General features: G+C 41.3%; 1 protein-coding gene across 1 annotated transcript; it reads left to right on the top strand.

Moving 5' to 3' along the window:
• CCDC117 (coiled-coil domain containing 117) lies at nt 1-27,331 on the top strand. Its single transcript, XM_004461711.2, has 5 exons — nt 1-328; nt 1,041-1,094; nt 21,000-21,224; nt 21,657-21,794; nt 24,081-27,331. The coding sequence occupies exons 1-5, from the start codon at nt 147-149 to the stop codon at nt 24,316-24,318; spliced, it is 837 nt and encodes a 278-aa protein (XP_004461768.2). The 5' UTR covers nt 1-146; the 3' UTR covers nt 24,319-27,331.
• Nucleotides 27,332-27,622: the final 291 nt, after the last annotated feature.

The raw sequence follows: 27,622 nt of genomic DNA on the forward strand, positions 1-27,622 counted from the left end.
GGGGTGGAGAGTTCTAGAAGGCGTGACGTGAGGTCGGGAGCGGGCTCGGAGGCGGGTATCTCTCGGCAGTCGCTGTGGCCGCAGCCGGCGGGCCTGGGGCCGCGGGCTGGTAGGGCCGCGGGCGCAGCCTCCTCGTCTCACCGGCCATGGCCGCGCTTGGCCGGCCTTTCAGTGGGCTGCCCCTGAGCGGCAGCTCTGACTTCTTGCAGCCGCCGCCGGCCTTCCCCGGCCGGGCCTTCCCGCCGGAGGCGGACGGCACCGAGCTGGCCCCGCGGCCGGGGCTCCGCGCCGCCCACAGCAGCCCGGGCGGGAGCGCAGCGCGCGGACGGTGAGGAGCCCGGCGGGTGGCGGGCGCGGGGTGGGTGGGACTCCGCGTGCAGGTCCGTGGACCCTCCCACTAGACTCCGGAGGCTTTTCAGCCCCACTTTACAGACGAGGAAACTGATCCCCAGAGACGTTAAGTAAGTCGGCGGAAGTTGTACAGGACCGGAGTCCGGGGTTCGGACCTCGGTCCGGCGGCGCCTCCGAGAAACGAGGAGACTTTGCAGAGTCGCTCGGGTCGCACTGGTGTCACCGGGATTGGAACCCGGGTCGGCGAGAGCGTGGATGTCCCTTCGGTGCGCACACGCCTCGCTCTTTCACAGCGGCGCGTCGGCTAATAGCAACAGCTTCCAGTGCCTCTCAGTTTCTTCATCCGCAAAGTGGGTGCAGAAAATCTGTCCTCATATTGGGATCTTGAAAATAAGGTGTTCAGCACAGTGCCTGCACGCAGTACGCTGTTCCTACGTTGGGACCCCAAATTATCTCCCACTACCTTGACAAAATGAGAACTTTAGATTTTAATCTCTAATTTTGTAGGGATCACTCAGCACTTATCTGACTGCTCTTGTAACCTGTATATGTACAACCACTCAGCAAGGAAACGGACTGTTGACACGTGTGGGGTGGGCAAGGTATTGGAGCAAGGAAAAGCGGACTCTGAAAGCACAAGCTGAAATAAATTTTTCAGTTGACTGATTTTTTGTTGTTTGCTTTTACAGTATTTCAGTTCACTGTAAAAAGAAACACAAGCGAGAGGATGATGATGATGATGAGTAAGTTTCAGGTGCCATTTATTCACTTTCTGGTCACTGTTGATTTAACCTATTTTTATATCGTAAACTACCTTTTTTTTTCCTTTTAATAAAAGAAGTTGTGGGTTTACAGAACAATCTTGCTTAAAATCCAGGATTCCCATATGCCACTCTGTTGTTAATAAAGTTTTAAGTTAAGTGGAAAAGTCAAACAGGTGTGTCTGAAATTGGTTTGGGGAAGGGAACTGAGGGGCTGGCAGGCAGAGGCCAGAGGGACGCTTAGCTCTATAACTGGTTGTAAATTATAAATTTCAACTATGAGAATATTACCGCATTTACAAAGAAAAAGAATTCAAAGTGTCCAGAAGGATACCTATTGAAAAGTTTTGTATAACCTCCACACTCCTAGTTCTTTCCCAGAGGCAACCCCTGTTCGCTGTTTCCTCTTCCTCCTTTTGAAGATAGTAAAAAAACCTCACAGGCTTCATAGGAAGATACAGTTGACACTGTGCAACACATTGTTCTTTTGCAGTTGAATGGAATTCTGTTAAATGGAATTCTTTTGTGGGGCTGGGTATAGATAATTAATTTCCTACTGTTGGATTTCTAAGTTATTTCTAATCTTTGTTATTACTAACAAAGCTATCCTGACCTTTCTTTTAAAATTGTTTGTATATGTGTGCAGAATTGCTGGGTTACAGAGTGTGTACACTCTAAATTGTGATCAAGATGTGTTGCAAATTTATACTCGTATTAAACAGCAGGAATACCTGTTCCATCTTCTCACCAGAACTGTATTTTTCAGATTATTTGACACCCACTTTAACTGGTAGGTGAAAAAATGCATTTCCATAGACAGGCCGTCTTATGGAAGGCTGTATAAAAGAATTTTCCAGAGAAGAAATGCATATCACCAAACACATGGAAAAGGTGTTCATTACTCTTTAGGGAAATGCATATTAAAACCACAGTGAGGGCGGTGGACTTGGCCCAGTGGTTAGGGCGTCCACATACCACATGGGAGGTCCGCGGTTCAAACCCCGGCCTCCTTGACCCGTGTGGAGCTGGCCCATGCGCAGTGCTTATGTGTGCAAGGAGTGCCATGCCACGCAGGGGTGTCCCCCGCATAGGGGAGCCCCACGCGCAAGGAGTGCGCCCCATAAGGAGAGCCGCCCAGCGCGAAAGAAAGTGTAGCCTGCCCAGGAATGGCGCCCCAAACATGGAGAGCTGACACAACAAGATGACACAACAAAAAGAAACAGATTCTTGTGCCGCTGACAACAACAGAAGTGGACAAAGAGGATGCAGCAAATAGACACAGAGAACAGACAACTAGGGTGGGGGTGGGGGTTGGGGAGAGAAATAAATAAATAAATCTTAAAAAAAAAAAACGACAATGAGATTCTACTCTACTGCTAGATAATGGAGAAAATGTGGAGCAACAGGAGCTCCGTACACTGTGGATGGGGAATATAAATTGGTAACACTTTGAAATACACTTTCGGGAGTATAAATTGGTAACTTTGAAATACACTTTTGAAAACAAGTTGGCATTATCTAGTGAAGTTCAAAGTACGCAACAGTTCCTTTCCTGGATATGCATACTAGAGAAGTTCACGCATGTGGATCAGGAGGCACATACAAGAAAGTTCATGGCAGCCTTGTTATAATAGCTCAGACCTGGAAACAACCCCTATATCTCCCAAGAGAAAAATGAATAAAGTAGAATATAAATTCATACAATAGACTCACAGAAAAAAATAAGAAAAAGAATGAACTACACCTGCACATGTCAATGTAGATGTCTTTTATAAGCATGATATGAGAAAAAGGAAACCACAAGAATGTATATAGTATAAATCCTTAAATATAAAGTCTAAAAACACAAAAAACTTGAGTTATTTAGGGATGCATACCTAGGCGCGTGATATATTTTTCTTTTAGAACGGAAACAGTTACCATAAAAGACAGTAGAATACTTAAACTCTAGGCAGAAAGAAACAACGGTTTTGAGGTCTGGTAGTGTTCAGTATCTCGGATGATACTCTCATAGATGTTTGTTTAGTAATTGTAGTGTGTGTTTGCTTGTACCTTTTTGCATGTAGAATTTTTGCAGTTAGGTGAAAGATGGATCATTAATTTGTATTTGTTAATTATAAGTGATGTCAAACAACTTTTCATTTAGTGTTTAATTTTCTGTGCATTGTTCATGTTTGCACATTTTTTATTGTCTTATTGGTCATCTTCTCATTGATTTGTAAGAAGTAGTTTTTAAGGAAACTAGCAGCTTATGGGTGTTAATATGTTTCCCCAAAATCTGTCATTTTTCTTTTAACTTTGTGTATGGGTCTCCTCCCCCCTGGGGAGACATTGTTTATTTTCTTACCTTGTTGATATGTAGGTTCTTAAAACTGGGTTTGAAAGTTGCCTTAGTTTAAAAACCATGGAACCACACAGTATCTATGTTTTCCATTGCATTAGGTTTGCTGTGGATGTTCAGGAACCTTTTTGCCTCTATATTTTGGAGTTCCCTATATTATTGAATGAACAATTCTCATGCTAGAAAAAAACATTTAAGTGTGAAAACTATTGACTAACAAAGTGAGATGCCTTTAATTTACCAATGGAGAGATTGAGGCCCTGAGAGAAGGGTCTAGACATTTGGATGCCTAATGCCCTGAAGCATGGTACTGCTTCCTTAAATCTTTTTTTTTTTCCACTTCCAACAATTTATTTTCAACCAAAATTTTTTTCTTAATTATAGAAACAGGAAAACCATGAAAAAAATTCAGTGTTCCCATGTACTGCCTATTGACACCCTTACATTAGCATGGTACATGCTATAATTCATGAAAGAGGGACGCAGATGTGGCTCAACTGATAGAGCATCTGCCTACCATATAGGAGGTCCAGGGTTCAAACCCAGGGCCTCCTGATCCATGTGATGAGCAGGCCCATGCACAGTGCTGAAGCGCGCAAGGAGTGCCATGCCACACGGGTGCCCCTGCGTAGGGGAGCCCCATATGCAAGGAGTGCACCCTGCAAGGAGAGCACATCCTGCGTGAAGAAAGTGCAGCCCGCCCAAGAGTGGCATCGAGTTGATGCAGCAAGAATGATGCAACAAAAAAAGAGAAGCAGATTCTCAGTGCTGCTGACAAGAATGCAAGTAGACACAGAATAACACATAGCGCGTGGACACAGCAGACAACAGGTTGGGGGGAAGGGGGTAGAAATAAATAAATCTTTAAAAAATTTCATGAAAGAACTTCTTATAGTGTTAACTATAGTCCATTGTTTATAATAGGGTTCACCATGGTGTTTAATCTTTTAATTTTTATTCTAATAACGTATCTGTGACTAAAAATTTTCCCTTTACCCACATTCACTAATATAATGCAGTGCTTTTAATTACACTCATAATATTGTTACCATTACCACCATCCATTTCCAAAATTTTACAATCAATGTAAATAGAAATTCTATACATTTGTAATTTTCTGGTTTTTTGTTCGTTTTTTAAAACAGAATGGCTAAAATGTTATCTAAAATAATGAGTATAAAATAGTATCTTATCGTGTTTTTTTTTATCCCCTCCTTGTGGCTTTTTTTTGTGTGTGTACTATCTGCTTTCTGTGTCCATTCGCTGTGCATTCTTCTTTGTATTTATTTTCCCTCCCCCCTTGCGGCTTGCCTGCTGTCTGCTCTGTGTGTTCATTTGCTGTGTGCTCTTCTGTGTTTTTGCTTGTCTCCCTTTGTTGTGTCACCTTGCTGAGTTGGCTCTCCATGGCGCCTGCAGGCAGGGCAGCGCACTATCCTGCCTTCACAAGGAGGCCCTGGGATGCAAACCCAGGGCCTCCCATAGGTAGACTGGAGCCCAGGTGATTGAGCCACAGCCGCTTCCCCTTATTGTGGTTTTGATTTGCATTTCCGTAGTAACTATTGAAGTTGTGCATCTTTCTGTGTGCTTTTAAGCCATTTTTGTGTCCTCTGTGGAGAAGAGTCTTTGCCCATTTTTTAATTGGATTGGTAATTGGGTTGTCTTTTTATTGTTGGATTATAGGATTTCTTTATATGTTCTGGATATTAACCCATTATCAGATATGTGGATCCCAAATATTTTCTCCCATTGCATAGTTTTGCTTTGTTTTGTTTTCACTTTCATGGGGTAAAAAGCCATTTGCCCAACTCAACTGTTTAATTTTGATGAAGTTCCATTTATCTGTTCTTTCTTTTGTTGCTTGTGATTTGCCTGTCAAATCTTAAGAAACCATTGCCTAAAACAAGATCCTGAAGATACTTCCCCACATTTTCTTCTATGCTTCCCTACATTTTCTTCTGGGAGTTTTATAATCCTGGTTTTTATATTTAGGTCTTTAATCCATTTTGAGTTATTTTTGTGTGTGAGATAGGGGTCCTTCTTTTATTCTATTTTCTGTGAATATCTACTTTCAGCACCATTTGATGAAGAGACTATTCTTTCCCAATTGAGTGGGCTTGGGAGCCTTGTCCAAAATCTAGTGGACATAGATGTGAGTGAGGGTCTATTTCTGAACTCTCAATTTGATTCCATTGATCTATATTTCTATCCTTGTGCCAATACCATGCTATTTTTTTAGGAGCTATTGGGGATTGAATGCAGGATCTTGTACATGGGAAGCAGGTGCTCAAACACTGAGCTACACCTGTTCCCCATTATCATAAAATTTTAACAATTGTAGCTTTGTATTACGTTTTTTTTTCCTCCCATACCCTCCTTGTTTTGTCTTCCTTGTTTCTCTAGTAGGCATCAGGAACCAAACCCAGGACCCCTATTATGAGAAGGAGGCACCTAATCACTTGAGCTTCCTGCAGTCCCTGCTTTGGTGTGTCTCTCATTCTGGGTTTTCCTCCCCACTTCTCTTGTAGCAGCATCTTGTCATGTCAGGTCACCATTGTCTCTAATTATGTTTTTTTTTCTTCTTGTGTGTCTTGTTATGTCAGCTTGCCGCACTTGCCTGTTGCACCAGCTTGCTGTCTTCGTTAGGAGGAACCAGAATCCGAATTAGTGACCTCCCATGGTGGTAGTCTAGAGCCCAGTCACCTGAGCCACATCTGCTTCCCCCTCATTGTGGTTTTCTTCTTGTGTTTCTTGTTGCACCTGCCCATTGCGCCAGCTCACTGTCTTACTTATCCTTTTTGGGAGGCACCAGGAACTCACTCCCTGCCTTGTTGTGTGTCTCATGCTCTGACTTTGTTCTTCTTTTTCAAGAGGTTTTTGGTTATTCAGGGCCCCTTACTCTTCTAAATAAATTTGGTAATTGGCTTTTCCACTTATGCAAAGTAAGCTGTTGGGATTTTGATTGGTACAGCATTGAATCTGTAAATCATTTTGGGTAGATATTTAGTTTTCCAGTCCATGAAAACAGAAAGTCCTTTTGTTTATTTAGATCTTCTTTGATTTCTTTTAGCAATGTTTTGTAGTTTTCTATGTACAGGTACTTTACATCCTTGGCTAAATTTGTCCTAGAGAGTTGATTCTTTTAGTTGCTATTGTAAATGGAATTTTTTTTCTTGATTTCCTCCTTAGATTGCTCATTGCTTGTGTATAGAAACATTACTGATTTTACATGTAGATCTTTTTGGTTTTTTTTTTTAAGATTTTTTATTGATTCCCACCACCTCCCCCCCCCCCCCGCCCCAGTTGTCTGTTCTCTGTGTCCATTTGCTGTGTGTTCTTCTGTGACCGCTTCTATATCCTTACCAGCGGCACTGGGAATCTGTGTGTTTCTTTTTGTTGCATCATCTTGTGTCAGCTCTCCATGTGTGCAGCGCCATTCTTGGGCAGGCTGCACTTTCGCGCTGCGCGGCTCTCCTTACGGGACTCATTCCTTGCGCATGGGGCTTCCCTACATGGCAGGGCACTCCTTGCGCTCATCAGCACTGCGCATGGGCCAGCTCCACACGGGTCAGGCAGGCCTGGGATTTGAACCACGGACTTCCCATGTGGTAGGCGGATGCCCTATCCATTGGGCCAAGTCTGCTTCCCTACATGTAGATCTTGTACCCAATAATTTGCTGAATTTATTAGCTCTAGGAGCTTTGTTGTTGATTTTTCAGGAGTTTCTATATATAGGATCATGTGATCTGCAAATAGTGAAAGTTTTTCTTCTTCCTTTCCTATTTCGATGTCTTTTATTTCTTTTTCTTGCCTAGCTGCTCCGACTAGAATTTACAGCAGAATGTTGAAGAACAATTTTGATGATGGCATCCTTGTCTTGTTTTAGATCTTAGAGGGAAAGCTTTCAGTCTTTCACCATTGAGTATGTTAGCTGTGGGTTTTTCATATATCCACTTTATCATGTTGAGAACGGTTTGTTTGTTTTTTAAAGATTTATTTATTTATTTATCTCCCCTCCCCCTCCACCCCGGTTGTCTGTTCTCTGTGTCTGTTTGCTGTGTCTTCTTTGTCCACTTCTTTTTGTTGTGTCATCTTGTGTCAGCTCTCCATGTGTGCGGCACCATTCCTGGGCAGGCTGCACTTTCTTTCGCACTGGGCGGCTCTCCTTATGGGGCGTACTCCTTGCGCGTGGGGGTCCCCTCTGCGGGGGACACCCCTGCGTGACACGGCACTCCTTGCGCGCATCAGCACTGTGCATGGGCCAGCTCCACACGGGTCAAGGAGGCCGGGGGTTTGAACCGCAGACCTCCCATGTGGTAGACGGATGCCCTAACCACTGGGCCAAGTCTGCCGCCCTGTACTGTTTTTTGAAGTGTTTTTATCAAGAAAGGCCCGATTTTCTCAGATTCCTTTTCTGCAGCAATCAAGATGATCATGTGGGTTTTGTTTTGAGGTATCAGGAATTGAACCCAGGACCTTGTACAGGTGAAGCTGGCACTTAACCACTGAGCTACACCCGCTTCCGAACATCATGTGATTCCCCCCACCTTTTTTTTTTTTAGTGTAGTGTATTACATTAATTGATTTTCTTTCTCTTTTTGTAACTTTATTTTGTGTGTTTAGTAATTGAAAATATAAACAATTAAAAACTAAAAAGAAAACACAGTTGAATAAAATGATAACATTTCTCAGTTAAATGTACTGGATACCTATAAGTTTTTTTTTTTTTAATTATACAATATGTTGCACAATATATTTGGTTCATAGTAATGCAGTCATATAGTATTTGTCTTTTTGTGGCTGACTCGCTTTGCCCAACATAATGTCCTCCAGGTTCATCGATGTTGTCATATGCTTTACAACTTCATTTCTTTTTACAGCTGTGTAAGATTCCGTCATGTGAATAGACCACAGTTTGCTTATCCATTCATTGGTTGAAGGACACCTGGATTATTTCTAACTTTTGGCAATTGTGAATAATGTCACTATTAAGGTCGGTGTGCAGATGTCTGTTCGTGTCACTGCTCTCAGTTCTTCTGAGTATATACCCAGTAATGGTATTGCAGGATCACATGGCAAGTCTATATTCAACTTCTTTAGGAATTTCCAGACAGTCCTCCACAGTGGCTGTATCATTCTACATTCCCACCAACAATGAATAAGTGTTCCTGTCTTTCCACATCCTCTCCAACATTTGTAGTTCTCTGTCTTTTTAATAGTGACCATTCTGAGAGGTATGAAATGATATCTCAGTGTAGTTTTGATTTGCATTTCCCTGATCATAAGTGTGTTGAACATTTTTTCATGTGTTTTTTTTTTTGCTATTTGTATTTCTTCCTCGAACAAATGTCTCTTCAAGTCTTTTGCCCATTTTTTAATTGAGTCGTTTGTATTTTTATTGTTAAGTTGTAACATCTCTTTATATATCCTAGATATTAAACCCTTATCGGATATGTGATTTCCAAATATTTTCTCCCATTGAGTTGGCTGTCTTTTCACCCTTTTGGCAAATTCCTGTGAGGTGCAAAAGTTTTAATTTTGAGGAAGTCCCATTTATCTATTTTTTCTATTGTTGCATGTGCCTTGGGTGTAAGGTCCAAGAAAACACCACCTACTACAAGGTCTTTAAGGTGTTTCCCTGAATTTTCTTCCAGTAGTTTATGGTCCTGGCTTTTATATTTAGGTCTTTGATCCATTTTGAGTTGATTCTTGTAGAGAGAGTGAGCTAGGGATCCTCTTTCATTCTTTTTTTTTTTTTTAAGATTTTTATTTATTTATTTCTCCCCCCTCCCTCAGTTGTCTGTTCTCTGTGTCTATTTGCTGCGTCTTCTTTGTCTGCGTCTGTTGTCATCAGCGGCATGGGAATCTGTGTTTCTTTTTGTTGCGTCATCTTGTGTCAGCTCTCCATGTGTGTGGCACCATTCCTGGACAGGCTGCACTTTCTTTTGCGCTGGGCGGCTCTCCTTATGGGGTGCACTCCTTGCACGTGGGGCTCCCCTATGTGGGGAACACCCCTGCGTGGCAGGGCACTCCTTGCACACGTCAGCACTGCGCATGGGCCAGCTGCACACGGGTCAAGGAGGCCCGGGGTTTTAACCGCGGACCTCCCATGTGGTAGACGGATGCCCTAACCACTGGGCCAAGTCTGCTGCCTCTTTCATTCTTTTAGTTATACATATCCAGTTGTCCCAGCACCATTTGTTGAAGAGTTGTTTTGTCCTGTTAACATTACCTTTGTAGGTGTGTCACAAACCAGTTGACTGTATTGCTGAGGGTTTATTTCTGGGTTCTCAATTCTATTCCCCTGGTTGACATGTCTGTTTTTATGCCAGTACCATACTATTTTGACCACTGTAGCTTTGTACATGTTTCAAGGTCAGGCAGTGAAATTCCTCCCATGTCACTCTTCTTTTTTAGAATGTTTTTGGCTATTCTGGTGCACTTTCCTTCCAAATGAATTTGGTAAATGCCTTTTCTAATTCTGTAAAGTAAGCTTTTGGGATTTTGATTCGTATTACATTGAACCAGTTTGAGTAAGATTGACTGCCATAATTATTCTTCCAATCCCTGAATATGGAATATCTTTCCATTTGTTTAGGTCTTTTTAAATTTCTTTTAGCATTGTTTTGTAGTTTTCTGCATAAAGACCTGTACTACTTTGGTTAAATTAATTCCTAGGTATTTGAGTCTTTTTGTTGTTGTTGTTTTTTTTAATATTTTTAAAATTTATTTTTAAAAGATACATAGATCACACAAAATGTTACATTAAAAAATATAGGAGGGAAGTGGATGTAGCTCAACAGATAGAGCTTCCTCCTATCATATAGGAGGTCCAAGGGTTCGATACCCAGGGCCTCCTGGCTTGTGTGGTGAGCTGGCCCACACCGCAGTGCTGCTGCATGCAAAGAGTGCCGGCCCATGCTGGTATGCCCCCACCTAAGGGTGGCCCCTGTGCAAGGAGAGCTGCCCTGTGTGAAACCACACCCCGCCTAGGGGTGATGCCACACACATAGAGAGCTGACGCGGCAAGATGACACAACAAAAAAGAGGCACAGATCTCATCAGTGCCGCCTGATGAGAATATAAGCAGACAATGGGGTGGCAGGGAGAGAAATAAATAAATAAATATTCTAAAAAAATATATATATAGGAGGTTCCCATTCCCACACCCCCCACTTTTCCTACATCAACAACTTTTTCATTAGTATGGTACTTTCATTACAATTGATGAATACATTTTGGAGTACTGCTTCACAGCATGGATTATAGTTTACATTGTAGTTTACACTCTTTATCAGTCCATTCAGTGGGTTATGGCAGGATATATAATATATAATATATAATATCCTGCCTCTGTCCCTGCAACATCATTCAGGACAACTCCAAGTTCCGAAAATGCCCACATGTCACACCTCCCTCTCCCTGCCTACAGCAACTTCCATGGTCACTGTCTCCACATCAGCGATATTATTTCTTCCATTGCTAGAGTCACATTTTTTTGCTATTGAAAATGGAATTTTCCCCCTAATTTCCTCCTCAGATTATTCAGTACTAATGTACTATTTTAACATTACTGATTTTTGGGTGTTGATCTTGTATCCTGCCACTTTGCTGAACTCATTTATTAGCTCAAGAAGCTTTGTCATGGATATTTGAAGATTTTCTAAGTACAGGATCATGTCATCCACAAACAGAGTTTTACTTCCTCCTTTCTTCTTTGGATGCCTTTAACTTTTTTTTTCTTGTCTAGTTACCCTAGCTAGAACTCCTAGTACAGTATTGAGTAACAATGGTGACAGTGGGCCTCCTTCTCTTGTTTCTGATCTTAAAGGGCAATTGAGTATGATGTTGGCTGTGGGTGTTCCATATATGCCTTTTATCATATTGAGGAATTTTTCTTCTATTCCTATCTTTTGAAGTGTTTTTATCAAAAAAGGATGCTGGATTTTGTTGAATGCCTTTTCTGCATCGATTGAGATTATCATGTGTTTTTTTCCTTTCAGTTTGTTACTGTGGTATATTATGTTAATTTTCTTATGTTGAACCACCTTTGCGAACCTGGGATAAAACCTGCTTGATTGTGATGTATAATCTTTTAATGTAGGGTTGGATTTGATTTGCATGTATTTAGTGGAGGATTTTTACATCTCTGTATAAGAGAAATTGGTCTGTAATTTTCTTTCCTTGTGGCATCTTTATCTGGCTTTGGTATTAAGGCGATGTTGCCCTCATGGATTGAGTTAGGTAGTATTCCTTCCTGTTCACGTATTTGCAAGAGTTTGAGCAGGATTGGCATTAATTCTTTTTGGAATGATTGTAGAATTCACCTGTGAAGCCATCTGATCCTGGTTTCTTTGTTGGGAGGTTTTTGATGATTGATCCGATCTCTTGTAATTGGTCTGCTGAAATCTTCTATTTCTTCTAGAGTCAGTATAGGTTGTGTGTATGTTTCTAGTTAGTTGTGCTTTTCATCTAGGTTATGTAATTTGTTGGTATGTAGTTGTTCATAGTATTCTCTTAGGATTCTTTTTATTTCTGTTGGGTCAGTAGTAATGTCCCCCTACTTATTCATGATTTTATTTATTTGCTGCATCTCTCTTTTTTCTAGGGTCTGTGTAGCTAAGGGTTTGTCAGTTATATTGATCTTTTCAAAGAACCAACTTTGGGTTTTGTTAATACTCATTTTTAAATTTTCAATTTCATTTATTTCTGCTCTACTGCTTATTTCTTTCCTTCTGCTTGCTTTGGGTTTAGTTTACTATTCTTTTCCTGGTTCCTCCAGGTATGCAGGTAGACCTTTTGATTTTAGCTTTTTCTTCTCTCTCTTTTTTTTAAAGGTTTATTTTATTTATTTCCTCCTCCCTCCCCTGCTACCTGCGCTTACTTTCTGCTCTCTGTGTCTTGCTGCTTGTTCTTCTGTATCTGCTTGTCTTCTCTCCTTGTCTTCTCTTTAGGAGGCACTGGGAACCAACCCTGGGACCTCCAATGTAGGAGACAGGCACTTTATCCCTTGAGCTACCTCAGCTTCCTGGTTTGTTGTCGGTCTCATTGTCTTTCCTTTGTGTCTCTTTTTTTTGTTGTTGTGTTAGCTTGCAGCATGTGCCAGTTTGCCTTCACTAGAAGGTGCTGGGAATTGAATCCAGAACCCCCCCCCCCATATGGTAGACAGGAGCCCAGTCACTTGAGCCATATCCGCTTCCCTTTTTCTTTTTTTTTTAATAGAGGGCTTAGGGCTATAAATTTCCCTCTCAACACAGCCTTAACTACATCCCATAAGTATAGATAGGTTGTGTTCTCATTTTCGTTCATCTTAGGATATTTTCTGATTTCCCTTGAAATTTCTTCTTTGTCCCACTGATTAAGAGTGTGTTGTTTAATTTCCAGATATTTGTGGTTTCCAGTTCTATGCCTCTCATTGAATTCCACCTTTGTATACTGCCTGAGAAGATGCTTTGTATGAATCAGTCTTTCTAAATTTGTTGAGACTTGTTTTGTGACTCAACATGTGGTCTGTCCTGGAGAATGATCCATATGCACATGAGAAGAATGTATTTCCTACTGTTTGGGGGGGGGTGTGCAGTGTTTTATATATATCTGTTAGGACTTGTTCGTTGATCATATTATTATTCAAGTTCTCTGTGTTCTTATTGATCTTCTGTCTAGATGTTCTATTGATGAGAGTGGTACATTGACGTCTCTAACTATTACTGTAGCAGTATCTACTCTTCCCTTCAGTTTTGGCAGTGTTTAACTCAAATTTTGGAGCACTGTGGTTAGGTGCATAAATATTTATGATTGTTATTTCTTCTTTGTGTATTGCCCCTTTTATTAATATATATTGTCCTTTTTGTCTCTTATAACAGCTTTTAAGTTACAGTCTAATTTTTCTGATATTAGTATACCTTTCCAGCTCTTTTTTGGTTACTATTTGCATGGAATACCTTTGCCCATCCTTTAACTTTCAACGTGTTTGTGTCTGTGGATCTAAGGTGAGTCTCTTGTAAACAGCATATAGTTGGATTATGTTCTTTTATCCATTCTTCCAAACTTTGTCTTTTGATTGAGGAGTTTTACAGTGTTATTACTGTAAAGGCAGTACTTACTTTGAGCCATTTTGCTCTTTGGTTTTTATATGTCATGTCTTTGTTTTCCCCCTCTCTTGTAACCTCCTTTTCTGTATAGTTGATCATTTGTAATGTATCTGAATAATACCTTTCTTATTTATGCTTCTGTGTATATGTTCCCCCCCTGATTCCCTCTGTTTGCTCATTGTTTGTGCTTGTCTTCTTGTTGTTGGATTGTTTTTGGTTTTGTTTTTGTTTTTGCTCATTGTCTGCTTGTTCTCTGTTTGTCTTCTTTAGAAGGCACTGGGAACTGAACCCAGGACCTCCTGTGTGGGAGGCAGATGCTCAACTGCTTAAGCCACATCCACTCCCTATTTCTGTATATTTTTTAAATACTTTCTTTGTGGTTACCCTGGGGCTTATATTGCACAATATACATCTAAATCTAATTAAATATATATATACACCAATTTTAGCTTCAATAGCATCTGATTATCTGAGGATTTAATTCTGAAGGTCAGTTTCTCCCTTTTTCCCAGGGTTTTATTGTTGATTGGTTTTGTATTAAGGTTTTTCTTTGATGCTTGTTCCAACTTATTCTGGGCCTTTAGAGTAGCTCTTGTTTAACTGTTCAGCTCTTCGTCTGTTTCTTGCCTAGGATATGCAGTACAGTTTTTAAGATTGCACTTTTTGTGCAATTGCTTTGCCTCCAGGAGAAAGCTTCCTTTCCTTTGTTTTTTCTCCAGGAATCTTGATCTCTTCCATTTTTGTGTGGAATTTTCTCCCCAGCTCCTATGATTTATTGAAATTCTCTCCTTCGGTGCACCCTTTTCCTTATACCTTTCAGTTCTGGGACTCCTCCTGTTTTACAGCAGTGTATACCCCCTCCCTCTCTCTGTGTTTTTCTTTTTCTGGGAAGCTTTTCTGCCTCTTGTTTCTTCCCTGTTGGGGTATCTGTGTAGCTGGGGTCTACACAGAAAGGTGGGTCACTCCAGAAAAGTTCATTTTGTATTTAGGTAGTTGTAGCAGTTTGGTATGGTTATGAATTCCCAGAAATAGATATGGATTATGTTTGTAATATGATCTGTATCTGGGTGTGATTAAGTTATTTTTTTTTTAAGATTTATTTTTATTTATTTCTCTCCGCCCCCCCCCCAGCCCCAGTTGTCTGATCTGTTGTTCATTCGCTGCATGTTCTTTTGTCCGCTTCTTTTGTTGTCAGCGGCACAGGAATCTGTGTTTCTTTCTGTTGTGTCAGCTCTCCGTGTGTGCGAAGCCATTCTTGGGCAGGCTGAACTTTCTTTCTTGCTGGGCTGCTCTCCTTACGGGGCGCACTCCTTGCGCGTGGGGCTCCCCTATGCAGGGTATACCCCTGCGTGGCAGGGCACTCCTTGCGTGCATCAGCACTGTGCATGGGCCAGCTCCACATGGGTCAAGGAGGCCCAGGGTTTGAACCGCGGACCTCCCATGTAGTAGACAGACGCCCTATCCATTGGGCCAAGTCCGCTTCCTGTGATTAAGCTATAATTAGGGCTTTGATTGGGCCACATCATTAGAGTGTTGAGTCCCCACCCCTTGGTGGGTGGGGACTCACAGATAAAAGACATGGCAAAGGACAGAGTTGGGGGTTTTTGATGTTGGAGTTTAAAGCTGAAGCCCCAGGAAGTAAGTTCACAGAGGAAAGAGAAGCAAGACCCTGGAAGGGAAGAACCCAGGAAGCCTGAACCCTCGCAGATGTCGGCAGCCATCTTGCTCCAACACGTGAAAATAGACTTTGGTGAGGGAAGTAACTTATGCTTTATGGCCTGGTATCTGTAAGCTCCTACCCCAAATAAATTCCATTTATAAAAACCAACCAAATTCTGGTATTTTGCATCAGCATCCCTTTGGCTAATACAGTAGTCCAGCCACCAAAAACTGGATTGAATGCATGCACCTCTTGCCCTCCATCTCTCTCTCCCCGCCCTCTCCCCCCCCCCCCCCCCCCCCCCGGGAGTTCTTTTGTACCCAACATGTAGCTCTGCCTAGTGACTTGTATTCTCCCTTTGGTCTCTGCAGACTTGAGTCCCTGTGCCTGGATATGCCTGGGGTTCTAACTTACTGCCATGAGTGGCTCTGTAGCCTATATCTGCAGCTGAAGGGAACCAGGCCATCCTACTTCTATGTGATTTCCAAATTGTGCAGGACCATGTGAGGAGGTGGAGGGGTACAGACTGGCAGGTCTGAGGTGAAATTTCTTACCTGTTGTTGGAGATTCTTTTCCTTTGATTCAACATTTGTAGAGTCCTTCTTCAGTCTGTAACGTCGTTCCATGTTCTAAGCAAGTGGGATTTGTCCTTTTATTAGCTGTTTCTGAGGAGAGATTTTTGCAAAGATCTCTTACATCACCATATTGACGACGTCCTTCTTTTCATGTGCATTAACTCTTACCAGTACCTATAAGTCTTTTTTTTTTTTTTTAAGATTTATTTATTTATTTAATTCCCCCCCCCCTCCCCTGGTTGTCTGTTCTTGGTGTCTATTTGCTGCGTCTTGTTTCTTTGTCCGCTTCTGTTGTCGTCAGCGGCACGGGAAGTGTGGGCGGCGCCATTCCTGGGCAGGCTGCTCTTTTCTTTTCATGCTGGGCGGCTTTTCCTCACGGGCGCACTCCTTGCGCGTGGGGCTCCCCCACGCGGGGGACACCCTTGCGTGGCACGGCACTCCTTGCGCGCATCGGCGCTGCGCATGGCCAGCTCCACACGGGTCAAGGAGGCCCGGGGTTTGAACCGTGGACCTCCCATATGGTAGACGGACGCCCTACCCACTGGGCCAAAGTCCGTTTCCCTGATGATATTTTATAATCTGTAACCAATTTATACCACCGTGTGGTCTGTTTCTTTTTTTTTTTTTTTTTTTAAGATTTATTTTTTATTTATTTCTCTCCCCTTCCCCCTCACCCCAGTTGTCTGTTCTCTCTGTCCATTCGCTGTGTGTTCTTCTGTGACTGCATCTATCCTTATCAGCGGCACCGGGAATCTGTGTTTCGTTTTGTTGCATCACCTTGTTGTGTCAGCTCTCCGTGTGTGCGGCGCCATTCCTGAGCAGACTGCACTTATTTTCACGCTGGGCGGCTCTCCTTACGGGGCGCACTCCTTGTGCGTGGGGCTCCCCTACACGGGGGACACCACTGCATGGCACAGCACTCCTTGCGTGCATCAGCGCTGCGCGTGGGCCAGCTCCACACGGGTCAGGGAGGCCCAGGGTTTGAACCGTGGACCTCCCATGTGGTAGGCAGATGCCCCATCCATTGGGCCAAGTTTGCTTCCCTGGTCTGTTGATAGGGGGGTTTTGTTTGGGAATTCTGCACATGTGCATGATTGTTTCATAAATTTACAGCTTGTCATGAAACTAAATTTTAAGGGAAGCAGACTTGGCCCAGTGGTTAGGGCATCCGTCTACCACATGGGAGGTCCGCGGTTCAAACCCCGGGCCTCCTTGACCCGTGTGGAGCTGGCCCACGTGCAGTGCTGATGCGCGCAAGGAGTGCTGTGCCACGCAGGGGTGTCCCCCGCGTGGGGGGCCCAACGCGCAAGGAGTGCGCCCGGTAAGGAGAGCCGCCCAGCATGAAAGAAAGTGCAGCCTGCCCAAGAATGGCGCCACACACACGGAGAGTTGACACAACAAGATGACGCAGCAACAAAAAAAGAAACAGATTCCCATGCTGCTGAGAACAACAGAAGCGGACAAAGAACACGCAGCAAATAGACACAGAGAACAGACAACTGGGGCGGGGGGACAAGAGGAGAGAAATAAATAAATCTTTAAAAAAAATTTTTTTAAATAATATTAGAGTGGGTTGGGGGGAAATACACCAAATATAAGATAAGTACTATAATTAGTAGTGATATTTTGACAATATTCTTTCATAATCTATAACAAATGCCTCATGACAATGCAAGGTGTTGGTGGAGGGTCAATATATGGGACCCCCCTATGACGTTATGCATGTGTGCTTTGTAAGTTCACAACTTTTACTATACACTTATTGTTTATGTATGTTCATATATAAATGATATAAAGATAATGGTAATAGGGTGGGTTCGGGGAAAATACTTTGGTTAAAAGTAATATTTTGATGATGCTTTTTAATCATGAGTTAAAAATGTTTAACAGTATGCAAGGTATTGGTGGTAGGGCGAGGTATGAGAGTCCTGTATGAAGTTATACATGTTTGTTCTGTAAGTTCACAACTATTACTATAAACTTATTTTTTTATGTATGTTTATATATTAGTGATATACTTCAGTAAATTTGGGGAAAAAATCCAATTTAAAACAGCATAGAATTATCCAAACTTAACTACAAAGGCCAAGGAAGAATGAAAAGGTGTTATGAAAGTTCTGTACTTGTGACATTGAGAAATATTATTCTTAGTACCAAATGGAAATGCATTAAATTCATTATGAAAATTTAACAACAGCAACAAAAAACAATTGGCCATAGAGGTGAGGGTTTATTTCTGGACTCTCAATTCTGTTTGACTTTTTTATGTGTCTCTCCTTATGCCAGTACCATGCTGTATGTTTCAAGGTCAGGTAGTGAAATCCCTCCCATGTTGCTCTTCTTTTTTAGAATGCTTTTGGCTATTCAAGTGCACTTTCCCTTCTGTATTAGTCAGCCAAAGGGGTGCTGATACAAAATACCAGAAATTCGTTTGTTTTTATAATGGGTATTTATTTGGGGTAGGAGCTTACAGATACCAGACCACAAAGTGTAAGTTACTTCCCTCACCAAATTCTATTTTCACATGTTGGAGCAAGATGGCTGCCTTTGTCTGCAAGGATTCAGGCTTCCTGGGTGCCTCCCTTCCAGGGTCTTGCATCTCTTTCCTCTGTGTGCTTACTTCCTGGGGCTCCAGCTTAAGCCTTCAGCATCAACCTTCCAACATCAAAACTCCAGCATCAAAAACCCTCAATTCTGTCCTCTGCCATGCCTTTTATATGGTGGGTGGGGACTCAACATCCTAATGAAGTGGCCCAATCAAAGCCCTAATCATAACTTAAGCACTCCCAGGTACAGACCAGAAGCAAACATAATCCCATTTCTATTTTTTGGAATTCATGACTATGTCAAACTGCTACATCTTCCAAATAAATTTGGTAATTGCCTTTTTTTTTTTTAAAGATTTATTTTTTATTTATTTAATTCCCCTCCCCTCCCCCGGTTGTCTGTTTTCTGTGTCTTTTTGCTGCGTGTTGTTTCTTTGTCCGCTTCTGTTGTTGTCAGCGGCACGGGAAGTGTGGGCGGCGCCATTCCTCGGCAGGCTGCTCCCTCCTTCGCGCTGGGCGGCTCTCCTTGTGGGTACACTCCTTGCGCGTGGGGCTCCCCTACGCGGGGACACCCCTGTGTGGCACGGCACTCCTTGCGCGTAACAGCACTGCGCATGGGCCAGCTCCACAAGGGTCAAGGAGGCCCGGGGTTTGAACCGCGGGCCTCCCATGTGGTAGACGGACACCCTAACCCCTGGGCCAAAGTCCGTTTCCCTGCCTTTTCTAATTCTGTAAAGTAAGCTGTTGGAAATTTGATTGGTATTTCATTGAATCTGTAAATCAGTTTGGGTAGGCTTATCATTGTCACCATGTTTAATCTTCCAGTCCATGAACACAGAATGTCTTCCGTTTTTTTAAGTCTTCATTGATTTCTTTTAGCACTGTTTCATAGTTTTCTGCATATAGGTCATATACTTCTTTGGTTAAATTGATTCCTAGGTATTTCAGTCTTTTTGTTACTATTGCAAATGGAATTTTGCCCCTGATTTCCTTCTCAGATTGTTCAGTACTAGTGTACCAAAAAAATTACTGGTTTTTACGTGTTGATCTTATATCCTGCCACTTTGCTCAACTCATTTATTAGCTCAAGTAGCTTTGTCTTGGGTGCTTCAGAATTTTCTAAATACAAGACCATGTCATCCACAAACAGTGAGAGCTTTACTTCCTCTTTTCCTCTTTGGATTCCTTTCATTTTTCTTATCTAATTCCTCTAGCTAGAACTTCTGCTATAATGTTGTGAATAACATTGGTGACAGTGGGTATCCTTGTCTTGTTCGTGATCTTGAAGGGAAAGCTTTCAACCTTTCCCCATTGAGTACGATGTTGGCTGTGGGTTCATTAATGAATTTGGTCTTAAGATTGTACTTGGTGATGCACAAGAAATAAAATACTTTTGGTTTAAAAACTTAAATAGAACAGTTAAAGTTGTTTATATAGCTTATTTCACAAAGCTTTCAATTAAATACTGGGCATTTTGTGGAGTTTGCAAATGCTAGTTCATGGCCTTAAGGAGGCAGGACACTTTAGTGAAAATGGCATAGTTAGGGTTTAGGAACTCTGTGATCTGATTCCAATTTGTCTTGCTACCTTGCTGTGAGACCTTGCAAGTAGGCCCTGCTTTCCAGAGCTGTAAAACAAAGAAATTGGATTCCATAAACTCTTTTATCTATATATTTGTCTAGAATGTGAAGAGATAATATGTTGCAGGTGGGAGAAGAGTGGACCCTGTTATTGGTCAGGAACTGATAGAGCCAAATGACAGCCCCTTGACATTTTGGAGGGGATCAAGAAATCAGCAGTATAACCTGCACCCGTAGTCTTTGGAACAGACCTGATGAAGCAGACATTTTTTTGCACTACGGAAATATAGGATGGTAGCCAGATCACTTCCCCATATTTCTGATTTGATAGAGCTGCAGCAGTGTGACAAAATATGGCTGGTGCTGAATTGCTGCTTTGTGGTTTTTTGTTTTATTTTACTTCCCACTTGACTTTTCCAGGGGTAAGTAAATAGGAATGACTTTAAGTTCCCACACTGAAAACTTCTAATATGGAAAGGCAGAATCTCACAGGTACAGGTTAATTTAATGAAGACCTGTAGAAGAAAACATCTTGGGGGAAACGGACTTTGGCCCAGTGGTTGGGGTGTCCGTCTACCATATGGGGGGTCCGCGGTTCAAGCCCCGGGCCTCCTTGACCCGTGTGGAGCTGGCCCATGCGCGGTGCTGGTGCGCGCAGGGAGTGCCGTGCCACGCAAGGGTGTCCCCCGCCTGGGGGAGCCCCACGCGCAAGGAGTGCGCCCGTGAGGAAAAGCCGCCCAGCGTGAAGGGAGGGTGCAGCCTGCCCAGGAATGGCGCCGCCCACACTTCCCGTGCCGCTGACGACAACAGAAGCGGACAGGGAAACAGGACGCAGCAAATAGACACCAAGAACAGACAACCGGGGGAGGGAGGGAAATTAAATAAATAAGTAAATCTTTTTAAAAAAAAAACATCTTGGGAGGCTTTTCAGATAACAGGAGATGAAAGGCATGACTTTCCATCTTTTAATCACACAATGTCAAAAATTTTAGAGATTTTTCCATGTAAGAATTTGATTAAAGTTGGGGATGATATTCATTTTATTTGTTTTCTAGCTAATTAAGAATAAAGGGATTTTCATTGGATTTTCCCCCCAGTTGTCCAGTAAGAAAGAAAAGACTGACTGAAGGAGGGCTCTGTACTGGCCCTAATGACTGGATTCTTTGTGCACATCAAGCTATAGAGGGTCATGGAGTAAATCCGTGCACTAGTGGACTTTCTGCATCTGGCATGTTAGATGTCATTTGTGAAGAAATGGATCAGACAACTGGAGAACCGCAGTGTGAGATTGCCCGGAGGAGACTTCAGGAGATTGAGGACAGGTAAATGGGCAGCATATACAGCTGGCTTGTTGCTATTCCTATGTAACATCTCTACTCTTTTAAGCTAGTCTAACTCATTTGGTGATATTTTGATCCTCAACATTCTCAGAAAGACTGTAAAAATCTCAGCTCAAAGTATATACTTCAAATATTAAAGTGTGCTAACCTCTTAGAAATGTACTAAACATTTTCACTTACTATCTTGAATATTCATTTTGGGTTTATGAGATAATTTTCTGGGACATATTCAAATTTAGTTGTATCTTACAGAAAACTTTATTGTTTAATGAAATGTTTTGTACTTGACCATTTACTTTAGCACCAGTTGCTTATATCTTTTTTATTTTTTAAATTTTGCCCAAATACTAGAATATATAATAGCTTGACTAAATTATTTTCCTTTCTTTGCTGCTTCTACCTTAATTTATTTAGGATAATTGATGAAGATGAAGAAGTTGAAGCTGACAGAAATATTAATCATCTCCCCAGTCTTGTCCTTTCTGATACCATGAAAACAGGCTTGAGGCGGGAATTTGATGAAGTCTTTACAAAGAAAATGATTGAGTCCATGTAAGTTTTGGTACCTGGTTTCCATTTAATTATGATCTTTGAGGGAAAACCCAGTGTCTAGCCTGTCTTAGTCATCTCTTTCATCTCCTTACCACCAGGCAAGTGAAAGCACAATGGGTTTTGTATTTAGCCCAGGTTGGAGACAGACCTTTTCTTAGTTTATGGGGTGGTGAGCAAATGCTATACAAGCAGGAGTTTGAAATGTGTAGGAATGGCTGCCTTTCCCCCTTATCTCTTGATTCTTTTGAAGTCCTGACGTATACTACAGTATAATATTTGGGAATGGGAAGACTGTCAAGAGAGATCCCATTTTCTTACATTCTTGTGATAGGATATAGGAACCTCAGAATAGAGGCCTCTTGTTTATCTTGCTCTCCTAGTTATTCAGGAACACCCTTGAGACCTAGGCAACAAACAAAAAAATGTCTCCTAGCAGTCAAAATAGTTATCACACAGGCCACAAACCAAAACTCATATTCTTGGCTCCTGGCATAGCCCCTCAGGGCCTTTAGCAGAGCCATTTTGTTCTTAATTTAGTCAAGTTTTAATGAGCTTGGGTAACTGGTTTTGTAGCTCATCAGAGATGAAACACAGAAAAAGCAAGTTAGAACAGAAGAAACACTGTTTCAGTGTGAAAGGATCGGAGAAGCAGCTTGAAAGCAAACAGAACCTAAAAAAGGCACAGTGGCCCCGGGACCATTAATGGAAGAACTATGACTAGCTCTGTAATTTTTTTATAACCTTTGAGCCTAGAAATGATCACTAATCCTCATTATCCTCTTTGTAAAATAATAAGTGGTAAGTGCCAATTAGACATTACCTAGAAAATAATTTAGAAAGACTTGGTGTTCAGTGAGGTTAAGTTTCAGATACATGACATAGTCTCTTAGAATATCAGTCCCAGTGATGCCAGATAGATGAGGCATTACTGCCTGTGGACACAGTGAAAGTGATTTGTAGTCAAAAGTTCAGCTGCTGATTGATGTTAAGCACAGAGTTCTTGCATTAGTGCCCTAGCTTGGGCTCATAACCACCCAGCCCTGAGGGTGAGTAAGAGAATAAGCCAGGTCACATTGCCCTCCAGCCTAATACATAGCACTTTCCTGCTCTTAGTAGTTTTCCAGAAGTTAGCTTTGGGGGTGTTATTCCTTGTTTGTGTTTTATTTTGTTGTACTTACTTTTGGATCTCAGAAACCATCACTGCCAGAGGAATCATTTTGGTTTAACTGTAGAGATTTTGTTTTATGGATATCCTAAGAAGAAGACATTTGAGATGCTTTTAATGTATTTGCCCATTGTTTCGTTTTCATATGTAATAATTTAATATAAGATAGCTGTCTGACTAAGATGGCAGTCCATATCTGCTAATATTAACCACAATAAAAAAAATTATCTTGTTAAATTAACTCTAGGGGCTTCATTTTTCACATTGGATATTTTTGTTGATTTTAATCACAGCATCAGTACAACTAGCTGGTTTACTTAAAAATTCATAGTTCTCCATGCAGTTCTATGTGTATTTGAGTGGCCTTTCTAAAGATCAGTTTCGATCAGGGGTTCTTAACAAGGGGTCCATGGGAAATGGACATGGCTCAACCAATTGGGCTCCTGTCTACCATATAGGAGGTCCAGGGTTTGATGCCCAGGGCCTCATGGTAAGGGCAAGCTGGCCCACGTGGAGTGCCGGCCTATGCAGGATTGCAGCCCTGCGCAGGAATGCTGGCCGATGTGGAGAGCTGGCGCAGCAAGATGATGTAAAAAGAGATACAGGAGAGAAAATAAGACGTAGTAGAACAGGGGAGCTGAGGTGGGACAAAAGAGTAATCGCCTCTCTCCCACTCTGGAAGGTCCCAGGATCGGTTCCCAGAGCCACCTAATGAGAATAAAGCAGACACAGAAGAACACACAGGGAATGAACACAGAGAGCAGACAATGGGGGGCGCTAGGGTGGGGGGAGGGTAAATAAAAAATCTTTTATAAAAGCGGGGGGGGGAGTCCGTGAACTTGAATGGAAATTTTAAAAAACATTGTTCTTGTAGGGACCTACCTGTTGGTGCGGGTGTGATGTATTTATTAAATAATACATAGTATAGTGTGGATTTAGTAAGGGGTCCATGGAAAAAAATGGTTAAGAACCCCTGGTTTACATGGTCATAAATCTCCTATTTTGATGCCATCAGGTCTCACCCATTGGGTATTACAAACGAACATGAGCTTTTAAGCACATATCTTTTATTTCCATGTCCTAGAATTTTTTATAAAAATCTATTATGTTTTATGCCTTAGGAGCCGTCCTTCTATGGAACTTGTGCTCTGGAAACCTCTCCCTGAACTCCTTTCTGATAAGCCAAAGCCGTCATCTAATGCTAAGAACTATACAGGAGAGAGCCAAACTAAGCATGCAGCTACTGGCACTGCCTTCCCTCAGAGAACTGAACTGTTCTTGGAACCTCCGCAAACAGGGATGCCACTTTATAATAGTTTGGAGACAGCTGCTTGCACAGAAGAAGAGATGGAACTCTAGAAACCAGTTTCTACACTTAAGTTGTCAAAGTTTGGAAGGCTCCTGTGCTCAGCCGTCAACTTACTTGCATGGTGTAGGGACTTGAAAGTTTTATGAAACGGGTGTAATAATATCTCCACCTGTGATTTGGGGTAGGGCTCTCATTTTGGGTAGCCATTTATTGTATTCAACTTTTTGCCAAGGAAGCTTGTCTCAAGGGAAAATCAATTTTCTAGGGGGCTTATTAAAGGAATCTTAGTTTACAGCCTCTGCAAAGGTAAGGTTAGTAGCTATATGAGTAAGGGTGACTTAAATCATTTGTCACATTGTCTAAATGATTCAGACACTTGAAGAATATTCTCCTTGAGTTGAAAAAGAAACATTAAGAGAGAAGGATGCTCCTACTACAACTGTACATTGACAGTCGAGTCATAGCTTAGCCTGTAGATGGGAGCTCTGTTTTCAGTGATGAGTACATATTGTTGGTGACAAGGAAAGAAGAAAACAGTAGTGTAAGCCTGTTGTCAAGAAATTTAACAGAGGCCCCAAAACTTGTAAATTAATTGTCAATTCAATATTGCTATATTGATAACCAGTAGTATTGTGGCTCATCTCTTTGCCTCTGAAAATGCAATGAAAATACAAAGAAAGAGTTTTCCCTTCAAGGCTTATTTGCCTTTTGCTACTGTTACCCCTTGGTTTCCCTTCCATAGTTTATAAGCCTGGTTATTCAGTAATGTTTACAACTTAATTCAAATGATAGTTAAAAAGATTGTGAGCACATGTGCAAATTTGCTATGGAAGAAGCATCCCTTATTTAAATCCTGAGGAAGTGCTGTGACAGCTAAACTCAACATCACTAACTTCTAAAGGGGAAAAAAAGGGTGTACCTATATTTGCAAGTTGAATTTTTCAATGTTAATTTAGAAACCAGTGAATAATTACCCAAGAACATATGGGCAAGTGACAATGAGATGCACTGAAATAGCTAATTTATCTGGTGCTTAAACTATTGTGCAGTAAGCCTAAAAGTATAAAGAAATTGTTTCCTGCTAGCAGGGAATCTTTATCTTGGGAGAATCTAAACCAGGCTCAAGGTGTCCTTTGGAGGTAATCAGGATTTAAGTTTATTATTTCTCAGGAAGAGGTGTTCTGTGTGGCAAGGACTAGTAGTACAACATAAATTTCCCATTCCTTTACTGCTACAGAATGTGCAGTCTGACTTTTAAATGAGTGTAATACTGGCCCTTTCATCACACAACAGGAGACGACTACAGTTCTTTTCGTTCCATTTTATTTTCTGAGTTTCTTCCCTAGCCTGCACCCTCCACCTCCTTTGAAGGAATAGGATACCTTGTGTAGAAAAAAATTGTTTATGTCAAGTAGAGGTGAATTTTTAGAAACTAGCTCCCAGGCATTTTTGAAACCCATGCTGAAATCCTTTCCCTTGTTACAGATGGTGTAGAAGTCACAAGTTTGTTAGTTGGACTTGTTTCTTCTCTTGCCTGTTGTTCCTGCTTTCTCTATTTCTGTCTGGATAGTCAGGAAGAATTTAATGTTTAATATTTAAACAAAATATTTAGTGTCTACACAGTAAAATTATTCAAACTTCAAACCAGTGTTGAAACCAGTTGGAAACCAGCTAATAGTTTCTTAATCTCAGATTTAGAGATGAATGTAAACTGTATTTTGTTGAAATGTGCACGTGTTTGATTCATGCCGTTTGATAAACTCCTGCCTTGAGGTCATTGTCTAATGGGACCAAATTGAAAATTTTGTAGCCTTAAGTCTCCATGCTAAAAAATTTATTCTAGTACAGCTGAAAAAATGGAAGTGAATGCCGAGAGTTTGGAGCTTGTACCTGTGATGGTGAAAGGTGAGACGACAGCTTTCCAGAGAAGAGTCCAAAACAAGACTAAAATTGTCTTCTACTGTTGGTGACAGGCCTCTGATCAGAGGTCTGAATGATGAAAAAAAAGAAAGAGGGCCCCAAAACAAGATTCTAATACTTTTGATAGAGATAGAAGAGTGATAAGATTTTAATTAAAATTCAACAACTTGTTTCAAGAGTCAAATTATTTGACATATTTATTTCTGTGGGAAAATGGATGCTTAATGCTCCATTTTGAACATGATTGTCTTGCATATGTTTATACAGCAATTGTTTTCTTCATTTTTGTGGTGCTTACTCATCTGAGCCGTCTCCACAGTCCTAATGCCTCTGCTTTGTTTTTCTTTTCAAATGTAAGTCGTTTGCTTAGGCCTTAAGGTTTTCCTAGGGAATTAACAGGTCTGTTTGATTTTGTACAGCTTTTGCAGCATGGATCAAACATTGGCTTACTATGCTAAGTGTGAAAAGAAAAAATTATCTAAAGCAGGTGAGCTTTAATGAACAAATGTATATTTTCTCTATGTTTGAATAGGATGTGTGTGTGTTGTTTTTCAGTTGGTATGAAGAAATTCCAGTACTCAAAAATATTAATTAAAATTTTCTATTTGGGGGTTGGGGTGGGAATCAAGTGGTTGAGCTCCTGCTTCCCACGTACGAGGTCCTTGGTTCAATCCCTGGTACCTCCTAAAAACAACGACGAAAATACCAACTCTCCCTGGGGAGTGGATGTAGCTCAGTGGTTGAGTGGCCTGCTTCCCGTGTATGAGGTCCTGAGTTCAATCCCTGGTATCTCCTTTAAAAAAAAATTTTTTTTTTAAACCTGCTATTCCTTCATGAAAAGGTAAGGTACAGGGTACAGATGTAAAATTTAGAAAATAACTAGGATGGAGGCCAGAACCAAGAGAAGAATGTTTACCTGCAGGTTCATTTGTTATTTTGGATCTGAAACTTGGTTTTGTTTTATTTGGTTTAATAGTAGCAAGAATGATGCAGTACTAGGAATGTTCCAGAAGATGCTGTCAATTTGACTTTAAAATGAGAATCTGGTATTTCTGTATTTTATCATTTTCAATAAAACTTTAAGTGTTTTGGACTTTTTGAGATATTTGTATTCCTGCACTTAAATAAATGAAATCAGATACTTCTTTGCCTTCCTTGTACACTGTAGTTAAAGCATTTTTCATTTCAGTGAGTAACATACATAACTTTATTCTGAAGGAATAATTATGTTGGGTTAAAGGTAAATTACATAAATTAGCTATTTCCAAAATAGGCAGACCATGTTTTGCCATTCTAAAACTCATAGAAAGCTTTCCACTTAAAGGAGCTGTTCATTGCTGTTGATTATCAGTATTTAGATGGCAGTGGTGACTGCATCTTCAAAAATGTTCAGGAAAGTGGACTTGGCCCAATGGATAGGGCGTCCGTCTATCA

Source organism: Dasypus novemcinctus, chromosome 19, assembly GCF_030445035.2.
Source record: "Dasypus novemcinctus isolate mDasNov1 chromosome 19, mDasNov1.1.hap2, whole genome shotgun sequence".
NCBI lineage: Eukaryota > Metazoa > Chordata > Mammalia > Cingulata > Dasypodidae > Dasypus > Dasypus novemcinctus.